This window comes from Balaenoptera borealis, assembly GCF_965194805.1.
Source record: "Balaenoptera borealis genome assembly, chromosome: 13".
Classification (NCBI taxonomy): Eukaryota; Metazoa; Chordata; class Mammalia; order Artiodactyla; family Balaenopteridae; genus Balaenoptera; species Balaenoptera borealis.
Genome location: NC_138870.1, coordinates 65701686 through 65720370, shown reverse-complemented (window position 1 = coordinate 65720370; position 18685 = coordinate 65701686). Strand labels below are relative to the sequence as shown.

General features: G+C 38.5%; 1 protein-coding gene across 19 annotated transcripts in view; it reads right to left on the bottom strand.

The window, feature by feature from the left end:
• The window catches only part of NAV3 (neuron navigator 3), a 1129181-nt gene that overhangs the window by 160418 nt on the left and 950078 nt on the right, over positions 1-18685 (bottom strand). For all 19 annotated transcript variants that reach the window (XM_082351536.1, XM_082351537.1, XM_082351530.1 and 16 more), the window contains one exon: positions 12525-12640. In XM_082351536.1, the coding sequence (XP_082207662.1) occupies positions 12525-12640 (116 nt within the window). The remainder of the gene's footprint in view (positions 1-12524; positions 12641-18685) is intronic.

The following is an 18685-nucleotide window of genomic DNA, read 5'->3' as shown; positions in this document are numbered from 1 at the left end:
AAGGCAAGATAAAGTTAAATGCACTTACAACCCCCGTAAGTATTGCACAAGCCTGAAATATCCTCTAAATTTGTATCCAAATGATGTCTAGAGAAATGGGGGCAGGGAGGGAATCACAACTGTGAAAAAGCCAAATGTAAAAGTCAGGAAGCCTCCTGTCAGACAAAATAGTAAGGGCTTATACACATTTTCCAGAATGGCATATTCTGCAATTTGCTTTGAATTTTTAACATTAGTGCAAACTACTTTCTCTTTGCTTGTAACATCTCTTCTATTAGGACAGAGTAACAGGGTCAGTTCGGTGCTTTTGCGTTTTTACTTAATAGCAGACGGACCATTTAATCTGTGTGGTCCTGCCCTTACTTTTCAAGCTTTAATTACACACATTGTAATGAACACTGCCAGCCTTTGTCATCTTTTAGGAGGAAATCAAATTACATATGAATGAACCTGATTCACAGAGAATTATGTCCTCTATACCAGCTATATTACAAATGTTATTTTTTAGAGTACAGCTGCCTGATTTATTTGGAGAAATCACCCTAATTTTGTGGATGACCCCAAAGGTGAGCTGGATAGAAAATTTTTCAACTCATCAGGTTAAACCAGACACTTTGGGGGAAAAATAGCAAAATATGGCTAACAGCTTTACCACTACCTTTTAAATATTCTCCTATATAGTTATAGCACAGACCCTAGTGTGTCTGATTTATTTAGGATATCCAAGAATAAAGAGTTGAACTCAGGGAACTCTGCCTAAAAACTAACTTGGAAGAAGCCATTTTGAGTCAGAAGCAGAACCTAGTCAAGCACGTAGCAAAAATCCTGCAATTCTTGTGTGCTGTGGGCTTGGATATATTTACCAACTTAACATGCATCATTATTTAGGGAATTGCATTGCAATGCTTCATTATCCTGATATGATTATTCATATCAGAGCTATTTGAATAAACTCTTCCTCTGACTTTCTCATTTGCATCTTTGAATACTGGCATATGCTGGGGGAGAAAAAAGCCTTAAGGAGAATAATCCCATAAATAAATTAGCAGATGCTCAGTTTAAAAACCATGGAATACACAGACACCTATTGAGAGATGACCCTCTGACAGTAATGCTCCAAGTTATTTATGTACAAAAAGGCATATGTCATATACACACCCAGCCACAGCATGCTATAATTTAACAGAACAACCAACACATGCTTTCAGGGGACTTTACTTTGGTCATATCTTTGAAAATACTTACATAAGAGGTACTTAGAACAAGATAAATGCTACCATTTTCAAGGCAAAAGACAAATATTATTTGATTCTACCGTTTCAGAGGATCAAGAAACAAAAAAAGATTCTTAAGGATTAAGACTCCCCCTCTTGCCTTTGTACTGCATGCAGGGTTTTTTTTTTTTTTTTTTTTTATGAGAAGCAGTTCATCATGGAAATCACACAATGGTGAAGAAGTAAATCTTCAGTGTCTGAGCACTTGGTGTATTCAGATTCAGAAATCACTATTCCCGCAACTGTGGAAACATTACTCTTTTAAAGCTAAACTAACAAGAAAAATTGAGCGATATTCACCTCTGCTGTCTCTCTAAGCTTTCTTCTTCTAAAGCTGGTTCACTAAGATTCCAGAAAATCTCATAAAACCTCTTGTAACAGGAGAGTCTACACAGAGAATAAAAACAAACCTATATTTGGCTTCAGTTGTATGAATCAGAAACAAAGGGATCACTGGTCTGGTTTAATTCTTTCGAATTTAATGAGTCCTATATGAAGTCCTTTGTGGAAATACACACTGACATAAAAGAGGATGTGGTCAATGGCTTAATGCTTATGACTTTTTGAAGAAGGCACCATATGATATAAATATGCTACAGTAGAGCGCTGAACTTAGATATAACAATTAAAACGTATACAGTTTAGCTATTCAGGCAGGTGGCAAAACTGAAGAATTACTTCAGACATTGTCCTATCTAATTAATTAAAGATTATTATCAGAAGTTACTCCTAAGAATCATGTCATCAAACAGGCCTACTTTGTAAAGTATCAGAACAGTTCACACTCATCTACATAGTAATTTAAATAGTTATAATGTACACACTCAGAAGTATGTTTTGCCAAACACTTCAAAAAAAAGTGAGTAAAGCTGTCAGAAGAGGCCTCTGCATTTCCAGCATAACTAGAAAGTATGGTACTTGTCACCGAGGTACAAACAAGGCCATCTATTCAGACACCACTGAGGCAGCAGAAGAAACTTGACTATACAAAAAATTTACCCATGAGGTCCTTCATTCTTCATTCCAAATCTGTGGTGAGGTCACCTTGAGGGAAGTTGAATAAATAGGCCCCGTTAATGACTAAGTAAAAAAGAAATTTGGAGTTTTAAAATGTTAACACTTACTTATGGATGTGTAGAGTGTACTAGACTCCAGGCCAATAATGCCCAGGGCGGGTGGTTGCTATTTACTTTCTCCATATACACTTTACAACGAGTTCTCACAGTTCAGCTTTCTGAAGACAATCATTTCAAGAGACAAGGAATTTAAAATTGTTTTGAGTAACTACGGTTTCGAAAACATCAGTCAGAAGAACAGAAGCTATTTGGCTTAGGCAAAGAGGCAGCTTCTGAAAATTCCATCCTCCTTTTTAGGAGCAGACCCGACTTACCTAACAAGTCAGTGTAAAGGGCCTGTTCCAGGTCGCCAAGCATTGTCAGGATCACATCCTCGTCCAGAAGAGCTGTGCCTTCCCGCAGGCAGCTTTCTCCCTCCTCTTCGGCCCAGCCCCTGCCGGTGCTGCCAGGCCTGGGGGACACATTTTCATCTTCGGACCGGCTGTCTTCATCACTCTCACCTTCCAAGAATTTTCTGGAAGACCACTCTTCTAAGCTCTCCCTGCCTGCACAGCTGGCAGGCAGCAGGTTCCAGGCCCCCGGGCCACTGGTGTGGTACAGGGACTGCACGGACCTTGACAAGAATCTAGACAGCGAGCGCCTCTCTGCGTAGCTGGATTCCCTCTGGCTGGCCTTGGCGGCATTTCCAAACCAGTTGGAAATGCGCACAGTGGGTCGCCTCTCCCCCTCACTGGTGAGGGACAGATTGGTCAGAGACTTTTGCTTCTGAAGGCCAGCTCCCTTTGGCCTTACTTTGCTCTGAAACACAGAGAGTTCAGCCGGCCGCTGCATGACTCTCCTTACCGGCTTCTTCTCTTTCAATTGGACTTCATATTGTCTTTTCTGCACTGAGATGCCAACTGGCCCTTTTGGTTTTAATTAACACTTGCACTTCAATAAAAGCTCAGGCAAGGCTCAAACATCCACGTTAGATCCTAGAGCTATAGTACAATCAATGAGTTGCCCACAATTCAGCTTGCCAGGTCATGCCCCTCATCAGCAGTACTTACAAACATTTTGCTTGTGTATATCGGAAGCAGAAAAGAGTTCATCAAAGACACTGCTCCAGCTGAAAAGTAGCACAGGAAGCCAACTACGTTTTCCAGTCTTCATCCAATCACGTGTCTCAGCAGGGCGATGGGTCCACATTTCCCTCTATCGCTTCTGTATTCCCAAACGCGAGGTAGTGAAGCACCAGCGATGTCTCTGGCTTTGCTTTTTTTCCCTGCCTCTCACCAGCCCTTCACGGATCTATCTGGGTCTGCAGCCCTTTACTCTAGAGGAACTGACAAGGTGCCGCATGTAGAGCCTCCACATCAGAGCCCCGTAAGAGCAGATTAAGCACTGAAGCCAGCCCTGCACGCGCCTCTCGTGTTTTAGTATTCCACCTGCATTCTCAGATCTATGGCTCTTCCTTGCTGCAGTGGCTGCTGCTGGCTGCCATGGCAGCAAACATCCTGCTAAATTAAAACAGAGGCACAGAAGCGGCTGTCCAGCCTAGCATGCCACAGGTTTCAAAGCCAAGCCTGAATGAGATGCTACACGATTAACCCTATGCATGTTTAAATCACTCTCGGCTACCCCGCCTCAGATACGGCGAGACACACACACACACACACACACACACACTACATACACACTCACTCACATACATAACACACACTCCACGACACTGAGAATGACAGACTAATTCTCTAGAGCTGCAGGCAGCTGAAGCAGGCAGATCTGTCTTCTGAATGTTGGGATTTGTGCTGTAAAAGCACAAATCAAATTCAAGAGTGTAAAGGACCTAAAAAACGGAGCATGGCACTCTCCACCGGCAGACAGATAATGTTTTAAAGGGAAAGACTTCAGCTCCTCTTTTAAAGAACAAATCCAAGGGCTTTTTATTCTGAAGATATTTAGTACAATCCTAATCTGACAATAAAAATCAAGATTTATTCCTATACAAAAATAGCGCAAAAAAAAACCTCAAAAGGTTTTTTTTCTTTTTTCTTTTTGAGAAAGAATATTTTCACTCCAAGTGTATAATTGAAAGTTGATGGCCAAGTGTGTTGAAGATAATGATGTGACAAAAACCATAAAATGTATATTATGTTTTCTGACATAGAGCATTTTTCTTAGTCTATTCCATAAACCTATTACTGTATAATCAGCTCTTTAATATTTTGATAAAAAGCAGAAAACCTAAAGGGTAAATTTCTTATATTTATCTTGTACTGGTTATAATTACCATCCTGAAATTCTGATTTTAGGAAAACTTTTAAAACACTTATCAGGTATAGTAGAGACCATGAACCACTGAGAGCTAATGAGAAGAGCATCGAGGAAAAGCTTTTCAGATTTTTCTGCCCATAAACATTCCTCACTAAAAGGGGGCAGCATGGAGAAATAGATGAAAATATTTGTGTCATTCAAATTGATATAATTCCCTAGCATTTTCTGAGCTAATATCATCAAATTAATTCTGATTTTTCACCTCCTGTTGCTAACTTCAGCTAAGGGGGAATGCTCAGTCTCTTAACTATGTAAATTAGCATTATAATGTACACTGCCTATACCTTTACATATGGTAACAACTTACTTTGCAAAGTTAATTATTCCTTATGCTCAAGCTCAAGGGTGTATGTAAAAGGGAATTAGCTGGAAAAAGGGCAATCATTTGTGATAAAAATTTTTGCAATTAAACAAACCTGTGAATTATGAATACTGATTCTCAATTCTTCATTCTTCAAAAATAAATTATGTTTATATAAAATGTGCTTAAATAAAATGAGGGTACAAAGGCTGAATCATAGAAACTGACAATTATCCTTCTAAAAACATCATTTCATAAAGTGTTTTTCAAAAGATCAAAATGCTACCCCACTTTGGATTTTTTCTTCATTTGGAGTTACTGTGATCCAGTAAATCAGCAAATTAGAAGACTAGAGTAAATTTGTTAAGGTTATGAAACTTTCATGTGTTTGATATGTATTACACTAAAGGACACATGCAGCATCCTCTAAAGTCTTACAGATTCACAAAGAATGGAATTCTTATGCTTTAGGCATCAAAAGTTAAACTTGAGCATTATAAGTGAAAGCAATAATGATGCCCTCTCCTTATACAAGGATACTTGTGTACCAGTCAGCTTAGACCACTGGTTCTCAAACTTGAATGTTCAGAACCTCTCGGAGGGTTTAATACAATGGAACCTGCTGGGCCCCAGCCCCATCTCTACTCATTCAGTCGGTCTGAAAGGGGCTTGAGACTCTGCATCTCTAACACATTCCCAGGTGATATAGATACTGCTAGGTCTCAAACCCCACTTTGAGAACTTCTAGGTGAGACTAGAGACTAGTGGTTTTCAACTGGGTCCTCCCGAGGGGACATTCAGCAGTATCAGGAGACAGTTTTGGTTGTCACAAAGGGGGGGTGTGGTGCTTCTGACATCTGAGAGTAGAAGCCAATGATACTGCTATACACCCTATAATGATAGGAACCCCACTCCCCAAACAAAGAATCATGCAGACTACATGTTGATAGCTACAAGGTTGAGAAATTCTGGCTTGGGCTACATTATATTGTATTTACAAATGATTTAGAAATTTCAGTGGCTTACAGAAACAAAGATGCACTTTGCTCACATTAATGTCTACTCTATGTTGGCTGCAGCTCTGGTCCAGGTACCCTTTATACAAAGACCCATATTGAAAGAGCAACTTCAGTCTAGGATATGTTGATATCATGATAGAGGGAAAAAGAGACAAGAAATCTAAGCTTCTGCTCAAGAATGGCCCATGTCATTTTTCCACTCACATGTCATTGGTCAAATGAAATCACATGGCCCACTCTGATTCAGTGGGGCAAAAAGTATAACACACCTGTAGGGGTGAATTTAGGAAGGGACTAAGTCCAGTGGAGACAGCAGCAAGGGGCTGGCTATTTTGAAGATATAACCCGAACAGAGAAAAGCACCAAAAGGGCATTTTTGCTTGTTTCTTTGTTTAAAGATATTGTCAACTTGTAGTTATAGTAGTTTTTCCCCTGGGAACAACTACATGGGTCCTTAAGTTTACCTTGAACAACAGCAGGGGACCCAATTATTGCTCCTCTAGAGGCAGTTATCTCTGCTTGCTTTTGGGTGTACATTCATACATGGGTGTATTTATACTTACTTGTATTCAATCGTTTATTTATTTATTTTTTTAAAATAGATTATTTATTTATTTTATTTTTGGCTGTGTTGGGTCTTTGTTGCTGCCCGCGGGCTTTCTCTAGTCGCGGTGAGCGGGGGCTACTCTTCGTTGCGGTGCGCGGGCTTCTCATTGCAGTGGCTTCTCTTGCTGTGGAGCACGGGCTCTAGGCGCGCGGGCTTCAGCACTTGTGGCTCGCGGGCTCCAGAGCGCAGGCTCAGAAATGTATGTTACACAAGGCGGAGGAGGAAGCCTCGGTGTATGAGACAAACACGCCCAATCAATACTGAAAATGTGAATCGCTCTAATTTAGCCAAGACCTCACATAAAGTAGAGCTACTATAACGTTCTGAAAAGGAATGCTTTTGAGCTCTTTAGTAAACATAATTACAAAGTAGCTATTTAAGTAAAAGATCCAAACTGATTTAAAATGACCTGAGCTTGATCATCTTAATCTTTATAAACATCCAAGAAAAAGGCAAAATAAGTGATCATTTACAAATGTCTTAAATACCAAATATTTCCCATTATTCAATACAAAGTCTGGGAAGTCAGAAAAAAACACATGTAACCATTAGTTTATCTCTCTGTTCAATTTAAATTCTTACTTCTAAAATGATTTCCTGAATTCATCCAATTATTTAATTACTTTATTACAAATGACATATTGGCTTCACTGATTCTGATTCAGTCTGGCATCTATCACCATTTTTCAGTGTTGAAAAGGTAAAGGTTAAAAAGTGGATTAAATAAATGTTATACATGTTGGTAGACAGTCTTATGCAAAACAAGGGGCATGTGTGAACCTTTGTATTAAAAAACATCTAAAAACTTTCTGAATGATTCCAATGGAATGAAAAACAAAGCTCACTTTGCATTTGGCAGGATCTCTTGGCACTTGATGAAAGGGATGGTCTCTGAAACCAAATTCTTTTTGTCAATGAATGAGAGAATAAAACCCAAGCCAAAGCAGTAAAATCTAAACCGTCAATTCAGCTGGACTTGTAATATTGAGGTCATGGCATGAGTCTTAAGGATAGGCTGGAAGCAAGAAGCTCACTTGATCTTTGTCACAAATTATATAATGCATATCACCTGACTGTAATAATTAATAGAACCACCATCATCAGATTGGGTAAATATCACAGTTTCCTCCCTAAGAACATGACAAATAATGGGAAACTTGAGAGAGATACATAAAGACTTTGGAGGGATAAAAGGTCTCCAAATTGTAAAAGTCTTGAGTTTTCTCCAGCATATGCCATTTTATTGTGTAACTCATTTCTGATACTTATCTTCACACCACAATTTAACTATGTTTTTAACTTCTGCTACCATTTAGTCATGAAGACACTGTTCTTATAAATTCAAATGAGTTACTGCAGAGAGGAAATGTAAAGAGCTAAGCCTCCTAACAAATCTGCTTTTCAATGTGAACTATTCAAGTTTGCTCCTTAACAGTATCATAGAACTTTACATGTCATGCATCTCACAGGTCATGCAATAGGGATGCTTTTCACATTTGTTTAAGTACAAAAAGGGATTTCCCTGGGTAACACAACAGAAAGGTGCAGGGAAGGAGGGAGACAGAGTCTCTGATGTGGCTTGTTCAGGGGCCCAGACATTTTCTGCAAAGACCTTGAGCTAATATTCTTCTGCTTTAGGTTCTGTTTTCCCTATGTTTGTTTCACTCGAGGGTGAAGGTAACTGCCAGCAGCTCCAAGCTTTCTTCTGATTAGCTTCAGGTCTAGTGGAAAAACGGAGTGTCTCTTTCCTAACAGCCAGGAAAAGTTCTGAGACTGATTCTCATTGGTTCTGACTGAACTGAATTGGGTCAGTTGTCCACTCCTGAAAGAGTCACTGTGGTCAACGGAATGGGTTGTTCTGATTGGATCTGCTTGGGTCAATTTCATTTGAACTACCTGAACAGAGACTGATGGGGCTATGGTTCCCCAAAAGAAAATCAAGGGGCTGTTACTAGCAGATGCAGCAATGGATGCTGGTCAGGCAAAACTATACCAGGACATCAAGGTGCGTCAACTGTGAAGCCAATGGTGTTTAATATACAGAGCTTCTAACTTGGTTGAGCCAATGTAACTTTGTATTTTTTAAATTATTTCCAGGCTCCTCCAAATTGTATAGGCTTCAAACATTCACAAAACCTGGATCTTATCCAGCCAAGACTAACTCCATCAGAGTTCTCTATTATTTAGGCTACTTCACTTGGGGAACAGGACAGATTTACTCCCCACTGAGGTCCCCACAGCAACCTTTAACAATAAGGCTTCAACAGTAGCACTGGCATTGAAAATCACTGATCTACCAAAATCCCAAATGTACCCGGTTTTACAATAAGAAACAGACAAAAATGACAAGTAAAACTTTTTTTCAAATTACTTCCATTGAAGTTGTTTCTTCCTGAAATATTATGTCCTGATTTCTTTACCCATTAGAATTCTACTATACACATGCGTGATCTTCTTTTAAGCCCTGTATAAATCTTTACAGTTAAGTTAGTTGTTCCCATAAATCTAGTAATTCAATTATTTGTGGTGTTAAAGTTTATTTGTCTCTTATTCCCCCATAGGAGAACTCATGTCTTAGTCATGTTTGTTTTCCCAATCCTTGGCATGCTTGGCATTTATAACGTACCTGGCGATGATTACTGAAAAGGTGGATGGAAGAATAAAACCGTATCTCACAATAATCCGGAGTTTACTAAGCATCACTATAGTCACCTCACAAAAAAGGGAACTAAGGGACAATGCAAACAACAACATAATGGCAGTGCAGAGGCCAGGATTAAGTTTTTCTACTTCCTAGAACACTTACCTGCTCATATCTCATGCTGTCTTTGAAGAAATATTCTAAGGGCTAGTCTAAGGCGTGGCATTAAATTCAAGTGTATATGTGGTTTGTGGTTTCCCTAGCAGCCAGAATATAGTAGCAACAAGAGAAATTAGAGAGAGAAAGAAAACTGTGGAAGGGGTCAAGGAAAGTTGTTTTGTTTTGTTTTAAATTAAGATTGCAGAGATGGCAGCATCCTGTGGGCGAAACAGAGTGGTTTGGTATAGAGGGAGATAAGGTAGAAAAGAAAGTAATCCAAGGAAAAGTGAAGTAAATAGGTATAAAATGCTGTACATGGGTAGATATGGTGGCAGGGGTTTGTGAAATTCTTTTCGCTCTGCTTAAATTTTTTTTAGTGACATCAACATCAAGGTCATCAGTTAAGAGAAAGGATGGGAGAAGTGGCACTGTAGCTTTGAAAAGAAGAGATAAGGTATAAAATTGTCATCTAAGAACAATCTCAAGTTCTTAGATGACAAAAAAAGAGTAAATGCACCAGAGAAATACAGAATGATTGCCGGGCAGCATTAACTACTCACTTGAAGTTGGTGGTCATGAATGTAAAGCGAATCACATCAACACGTGATGTGTTTTTCTCCAGGTTCATTCATTGCTGGTATGGACTAGGTGGAGACCTGAATGTTACCAGGTCCGTGGTTTCATCCAATGAGAACAATGAAGTGAAAGAGGTGTAAGGGAGTAAAGGGTATATGTAAAAGTAAAATCACATTCAGCCACTACAGGAATTCATCTGATTAAGGAAGGAAGAAAGGATATGTAGAGTTTGGAGAGGGTAAGTAAATGGTGGTGGGATCAATAAATTGGAAATCTTAGTAGAACCAGTGTCAGAGTCAGAGAATGAAAGGAAGGGCATTGAAAGGATAGGAGGATGTCATCAGCAAGAGTGGGGTGCATGGAAGCGAGATTATAGAGAAGCTGCAGATTCCGACGGTGCCCAGATGTAGGGTACGAACAGGAGAATAAGTAGCTCAAGGAAGGATTAGAGGGCAAGATCATTAGAAGAAAGGCCAGGGTATGCCAGCTCTGCTCTTGTCACTGGCCTACTTCCCTATGACTGTCATCCTCTCATCACTGGTCTACCAGTATACTCTCATCTACATTTCTCCAATTATGGTAATCAATTTATAGCTTTCTAATCATAAATATCTTTCTTTCATGAAATCTCAAGTTTGCAATTGAGAGAAATTTTCAGTACTCCACTATAGACTCATTTTAAACAAATGATCGTAGGAATGACATAATCAGATAAGCCTCATTTCAGCACTTATGTGTTGTTTTCTTTCTTTTATTCCTATCTAAATCATAGATTTAAATCTATGATTCTATATCAATACTTATTGACATAAATTAATATTATACCTTCTAATAAATCCATCAGACTATTATATTATGTTAAAGCCTAGTTTATTTTTCACTTTCAAATATTCTATTAAAAATCAGAACATTAAATGGAAATTAAAAATGTTTTTTTCCAGTTTTATTGAGATATAATTGGCATGTAGCAGTGTATTAGTTTAAGGTGTATAACATAATGATGTGACTTACATAAATGGAAATATTAACTGGAAGTATAAAAAATGATTAAATGGTCAAAAGAATAAGAAACTGGAGGAAAAAAGATCAAAAATGGGTTACCGATTCAATCAGAGATACTAAGCGATATACTAATTTCAGAAAAACAAGGTTTCTTTGTGAAAATCACATAAAAATTAGAATTCAATGTGTACTTAAACGCATTTTCTCCTACAGATTTGAGCTCTAGTATTTTGTAGGCATATTGATACTAACTGAAGACATGCATGAGTAAAGAAATGTGTGAAACGTTCCACACTATGTTTAAATAATATCTAGTCACAATACAGATACATATCATCATTCACCAAGGGGCTATCTGGAGCTATGGAAAACCAACACTTTCTCCAAGTGCTTGAAAGATCTACAAGTATCCATATAGCTATGCCTTGGCATTACCATTTCTGCCCTTACCCTGAACTGGCCCACTGTAATCTCCACATGAAAACTCTGAAGCCTATGATACCACTGATGTTAATTCCAAAAGGAACCCTTGGGATGTTGTGCTGTCCTTGTTGTCAATATCCATTGATGGATACTGCAGTGACTGCTAATGCTCGCCAAAGTGTTTCAAGTCTGCTGAAGTGAGGAAGTTTCTTAACCTTCAAATTTGTGATATGGCTACGCTCATGAGCTTCAGAGCAATACTTTGAGTTCTAGGAGTACTACAGTAATTTTTAAAATTGAAATAGTCCTTTTAGTTTTTTCCTTAGGAATATACAAGGGCTGAGCCAGAGATTTATTGGACCAAAAGACATACCTCTACTGCCATGCATTCTTATACTTGGAAACACATAAAATGTTCTTAAACTGTCTTTCCCCTTAGAAGCAGTATATCACGTTAAGAGCCTACTTAGTTCCTATATTATATATTATATAGGTCCATATGGACCTATATATAATAAAATTATACCAAAGGCCTTCCATATGTGCCTAGGCTTATCCAGATCCTAGGAAAAATAGTGGACTAAAGCTGAGAATCTGACAAATTGGGTCTGGAGCATGTATATGTCATTTTTCTTACATTATTATATATATAATGAAATATTTCCATAATTACATTTTTCCCAGAACACACATTTGGAGCCACTGTGTAGAAATGTTCAAAATAACACAGAATTGTAGACAGCGCAGGGTTGGAGGCCTTGGAAATTTTACATTGCCATCTGATCATTAATATTTTTTTAAATCTCTAGATATATTCAAGAACTGCCTTATGAACAATAGAAGATTCTCCAGGTCTTCTCTGATAGTATTCAACTAGACTGAGGGCAACCATGACTTAAAATCTCAGCCTCCGAGAGCACTACCATTCTTTACAGAATTCATTACAGAGCAACAAAGAGACCATTCTAAGCAGAATAGTCAAATACCTAAGCATCTCTGAAGCATGAAATGTACACAGTCCATTTATGCCTAAGGGAAAACAGTATAGCATAAATATGATTTAATAAAAAGACTTATGGAGAGATTATAAAAATTCTGAGTTTGACCTACCCACCAATCAGGTCACTTACCGGATATCTCCTCTAGGCACTGCTTAGCTGTCTTACTGTATGATAAATCCATCTTAGTAGGACTGGTACAGGAATCGGCAGATGGTAAAGAGGTACCTTCATTTTCTGAATGTGCTCTGAAATTAACCAAGAAGACAGAAATACCAATTGCTGTCACCAGCGACTCATCAAAGTTCTCTAGTACAAGAAGAAATCAATGTATTAAAAGTTTTCTATGAAGGTAAGTGAGCATTTCTTTACGTCTGGGACATTCCAAAGCTGTCTATCTACAGGAGAATTTCCTTACTTTTCATATACAACCCAAGTTGTAGTGAGGTATTAAATCTGATTTCTTAGACTTTTCTAAGTTTGAAAGCTTGTAATTACCAATAATTGACTGCACTTTTTTGGGCAAAAGACTTGAAAAGATTCTTTTTTTTTTGCTGTCTTAGAGGAAGTCTGGCTAAACTGTGTTCTTCTGAGAATAATAAAAGCACTGAAAACACCCCTAAAATTATTTTTTCCATGCACATTCTATAAAATATATCCTAAAACACAAAGTATAAGTAAAATAAATATTGACTTTGCTATGGGCAATAAATGTCACTATGATGTCTTGATTTCAGAAAAATTAAAGTCAATCAAAAACAAATTCTCATTCTGACAACCCCCTTTTATAATATGTTTTATAGTTGTGTATATATGTTCATGGGTATGTATTTGTGTGTGTGATTAACATGTAAAGAGTAGGTCTAATCAAATAAAAAGCACTCCACAGAGGGACTGCATACGTTTTGATATTCCAATCTTCATGCATTGCTTCTTCCTTTTATGCACAGGCAAACGTTTTAAGAGGCACTATCTTTCCTTATGCAGCTTCAAAATCTACATATATTTGGTCAAAAACACCACATCTTTAGAAAGTCCACAGCGTGAACGACAAGAGAAAGAAGGAGACAAGACAATACAGCATTGTACACTGGACTTTGTTCTTTATAGTTATCTCATTTGCTTGGAGTCCCATTCCTAGTACTGAGTTTGGACCATGGCAAGTGATCACTAAACATTTCTTACTTTAAAAAAATCTAAAGAGAATATTTATATGTGAAAGAAAAATTCAGTATATCTTTAAATCAATTTTCACTTAATATGTTACTTTTATTCTAAATCCTGGTTTTGTTTGAGAGAAAATAAAGTGCAATCATTGATGCCAGAAATATTTTCTATTTATCTGATGGGTCTAAAAACTCTGAAACGCTCATTAGGATTTTAATAAATCATGGAAAACTATATGCTGTATGTATGTATGTATATAGGAATTGACATATTAAAAGAAAGATAGAGCCATGCAAGAATTCATACAAAGCTGTGCCTTGACCTCCAGTGATTTCTGGCAGACATTCCTAGCTTATTGTAACTTAAAACTAAATATAAGGAGCACAGCAAAATTCAGAAGAGGACATGCTGTTCAAATGACAGGATATACCATTAAGGCCAGTAAAAATTTCAATGTTGTGAAAAATCAACAGACATTTTTAGTCTTCACCTTCCTTGATATCTTGGTAGCATTTAGAATAGCAGACCATTCCTCCCTTCATGAAACTCTCCTTCCTTGGCTTCTATAATAAAAAATTTCCAGTTTGTTCCCCATTCTCTCTGGATGCTACTTTTTTTCTCTTTGTTCTCTTTTACCCAATCATTAAATGTCATGGTTGTCAGTAGTAAAAAAGAAGGGCAAAAGTTGGGGGTTCCTCAAAGCAATATCCTAAGCTTCTTCCAGTTTGCATTGTACAGTCTCTCCAGACGATCTCAAACATACCTATTGTATTAGTGATGGCCTATCCACACATGAAGTCCAAATTCAAACTCTAACCCAGAACTTTTCTCTGAATTCCAGATGTGAATCATAACTGTCTAATTGACATTACCTCTTGATTATCACAGAGATAACTCAAACCCATCTTGTACAGAACTGAACTTGTGATATTTTCTCAACAAACCTGGTCCTTGTTCATAGCGCCCCTGGGTGAAACCTTCAGGGAGCCTGAGAGGCTTTGCATGGTCTGATCTCTGTCTGCCTCTCCAGTATCATCTTGCACTGGACTCCCCTTATCTCTCTCCCCTGTGGTCACAAGAATCTTCTACCCACATCCTATAGCTCCTGGCCTCAACAGGTCCTTTCTACTTGAATATTTTCCTTCCCATGACATCCAATTAAATTTCTCCCTTCAAGTCTCAGCTCAAGTGACTCTTTCTTAAAGAACCATCGCTAATTTTCAGGTGAAGTCCCAAGTTACAAATACTCATTTCTCCCTGTACTTATCTTGAGCACTTCATACTCTCGTAACATGACATTTGTGTAATTATTTGATAAATGTTCATCTTCCAAACTAGAGTCCATTCTCGATGTTTAAGCTCATCATTGCACCCCAATGCCTAGCCACATGTCTAGCAGATATGCTGCACTCTGCAAATATTTGATAACTGAATGAATAAATCTTATCAGTAGTGATCATAAAATAGTGTCATTGGTGGGTAAAGCATATAGAAGGAAGCATGGTATAATGGTGCATGCTTTGCATTTGGTTGTAAAACAGCTCTCTCACTAAACAGTTATTAACTCACGTGACCTTGCTAAGTGACTTAGCCTCTCTGAACCTCAATTTGCTTATGTGTAAAAGGCAAAGAAAAATATGTTCCTCGCAAAATAATTGTGAGCTCAAGTGTTGTTATTACTAAAGGCCCGGAAAGGCATTCTCCTGAGGCATGTGGGATTCCGGTCAACGTTAAAATGTGGGGAATATATCCGGCTCTCTGGGCTATTTCTTTTCTTCTCTGGCCCCCAGGGTCTCCAATGTCCCCTGTCTATTGCCCCTCCCCACTCACTTCTAAAGTTCATTATCATCTATTCTTCCACTTGGGCTCTTTCCTTGTGAGCCACTGTACCACCCTGGCTTATTCCTTAGCCTAATGTCCATGAACGAGGGGAAAAAATTCCTCTGAAGTTTTCTAAGGATTGTTATTACTTGCTGAAGCCGTTTAAATGGAGAGTATGGAGTGAGATAGGACACCCCAGGGAAAGCTTACTGGCTGCTTGCCAAGAAGCCTCAGAGAGGCATGGTGCCTGGGTGACCTGGCTGGGAGCCAGGGTTGGCCTACAGTCATACAGGCTCAATTCACAGACCGGTTTCTCAGATGCTGAGTCACATAAAGTAGTTCACTGGGATGGCTGTCTAAAGCCCAATGCCAACTGATTTTTACTAGAACAAGACCAGAGCAATTACAGGAACCAGAATACTTGTAGCCATGTTAGTTATAAAGATGCAGAGCATCTCCCTCTAGGAAAATCTCTATGGAGCAAGAGAATATTCAGAATGTGTTTTGGGAGTCGAGTTCTTTCTTTGCTGCAAATATACAGATCTTAAAAAATATTCCTCAGTGTATGGCTATCTTTCTCAATGTATGAAACCTAGTACTCAATTCCATTGGCTAAGTCCCCACCCTCTGATAAAAAAAGTATTCAAACTTTGGTCTTAGAAACCTTTGTTTTACTTTATTTTTTAATGTGGCAGTGAACGTTTCTGGCTGATTTATTCTTTAATTTTTTTTTTTTTTTTAGTTTAGGTCACAAGAGAAAATCTTATTTATACCATATTTTCAAGTTCTTTGGTGTATGTTTCACAGTGTTCCCTATCTGAGTTACCTACATTAGAAATGATAGGGCAACAGACTGATCAAGGGAAGGAACATGGTGAAGTTAAACTTCAAATAATTATAAAAAGATCTCAGAAATTATCTTTGGTTTGTATTCACATGTAAATGGGTCCAGATCCCCTGCTCTATATATGTTACAAGACATTGATTTCTCCAGGATTTCTACCTCATTATTTGTTAAAGTGGAATCAGAGTTTAACTCCAGTCTCCAGAGGGACAATCAAAGGCAACTGGTAAAGATTTAACTTTTATACAAATGATCAAAGAAGTTCAGTTTAATCTCTGAAGGCTCTAAGCATGTCCTCTATTTTTGTGCATGCTTCATTCCAGTAAAATAACAGGTTTTGGTGTTGATTCATAAAACAATTTACGAAGACTTCAGAATCAACAGTGTTCTCTAACCAAAAGGTAGATATTGCAGTGGCATCATTCACTGTTCCCATGTAAACCGATATTGCATTCCTCTCATATTGACTGGGAAAAGGAAAAAATGATTCAAAATATTTAGAAGACATCATCCTGTGCAGACTATCTTACTGTGCATTTACAACATGGTCAACATGTTATAAGCACTCACTGAAACTGTAAGATAGGGCATTGCAAAAACACCATTTAATTTATTTAGAGTTCTAATAAGCTAGTGCTAGTGTCTGTTACTAAGAGTCCTAGTAGTTAAAGGTCTAGGTTTCACCAATAATTAACATAAAAGCTAGTTCTTGTTTATGTGCACTTACTATATGCCAAGTACTATGCCTAGTGTTTTATCTAGGGCATATCACTCAAACTTCACAACAATTGTGTTGCTATGGACTGAATATCTGTTTCCTCCCAAAATTCATGTGTTGAAACCTAACCCCCACTGTAATGATACTAGGAGATGGAGCCTTTGGGAGGTGATTAGGTCATGAGGATAGAGCCCTCATGCATGTGATTAGTGCCATTACAAAACAGACCTTGGAGAGCTCCCTTGCCCCTTCTGCCATGTGAGGACAGAGTGAAAAGATGGTCATCTATGAACCAGGAAGCAGGAGCTCACCAGATACCAAATCTACCGGCACTTCGATCTTGGACTTCCCAGCCTCCAGCACTATGAGAAATAAATGTTTGTTGCTTCAGCCACCTAGTCTATGGTGTTCCTGTTAGAGCAGCTGGAACAGACTAAGACACCTGTAATTTAGGTGCTGTGGATAAACTGAGGCTTCTAGAGCTGTAATAATTTGCCCTGTGTAACAAACTGGGAGATACTTAACCTGTACTTAAACCTGGACGCTTCTAAATATTGTTTTATTAACCACTACCCTACAATTTAATTCCATCCAAATGTCTCTGGACATTGAGCATGTTAATGTATGTGATCTCTCCTTAGCTGACAGATAGCTTAGTCACTAAGTTATTAACAGACAGTACTTGAATGTGACAATACCCAGTGGCCTAACCTTAATTTTACTCTTTACTACCTTAAATTTTTACTCCTAAGAAAAGGAAGCTATTATACATGCCATTTAAAGGAATTCAGCAATACATCTAGATACTATCAATCTTCAGATTTCCAATTTCATAAATAGGGGTGTTGCATATTGGTTTATATTAAAAATACACCCATATGAATTCATCTTGATATGGATATACTAGTCACAAATGTGGACACAGACAAAGCTGGTTTGAGTCAGCAACATTAACTAATGGTCTTATAGTTCCTGCTTTATAAACCCAACCTAAAAGAAAGAAAAACAAATATCTTTCCCAAACCAGCTCTCTCTTTCTTGGTGGGAAGGCAGAGAGGTGACAGACAGGGCCAAGGCCAGGAATCTGTCAGAGTGAAGAGTAGCCCAGTGTGGATGGGAGATTTGTTAGATTTGTATGCTGGGGGTCGGGGGGCTGAGCAAATAAGAAAACATATTGAGTATAATGGGAGCCAGGTTTCTCAGCTGACAAAGGAAGGTGCAAGTATGGAAAGGAGAAAGCAAGCATAAACTCTGTGTGTTGATTTGGAATTGGAGGCGCTGTGAATTTACGGTTATATACCCATCTCTCTCTCTCTCTAATAGATAGCTCATTGATACTGAGATAAATACATGTGTAGGGACTTCTCTGGTGGCGCAGTGGTTAAGAATCTGCCTGCCAATGCAGGGGACACGGGTTCGCGCCCTGGTCTGGGAAGATCCCACAGGCCGTGGAGTAACTAAGCCCGTGCGCCACAGCTACTGAGCCTGCGCTCTAGAGTCCGCGAGCCACAACTACTGAGCCTGCGTGCTGCAACTACTGAAGCCCGCGTGCCTAGAGCCCATGCTCCGCAACAAGAGAAGCCACCGCAATGAGAAGCCCGCGCACAGCAATGAAGAGTAGTCTCCACTCTACGCAACTAGAGAAAGCCCGTGCACAGTAACGATGACCCAACGGAACTGAAAATAAATAAATAAATAAATTAATTAATTTTAAAAAAAGGAAATAGGTTTAAAAAAAATATG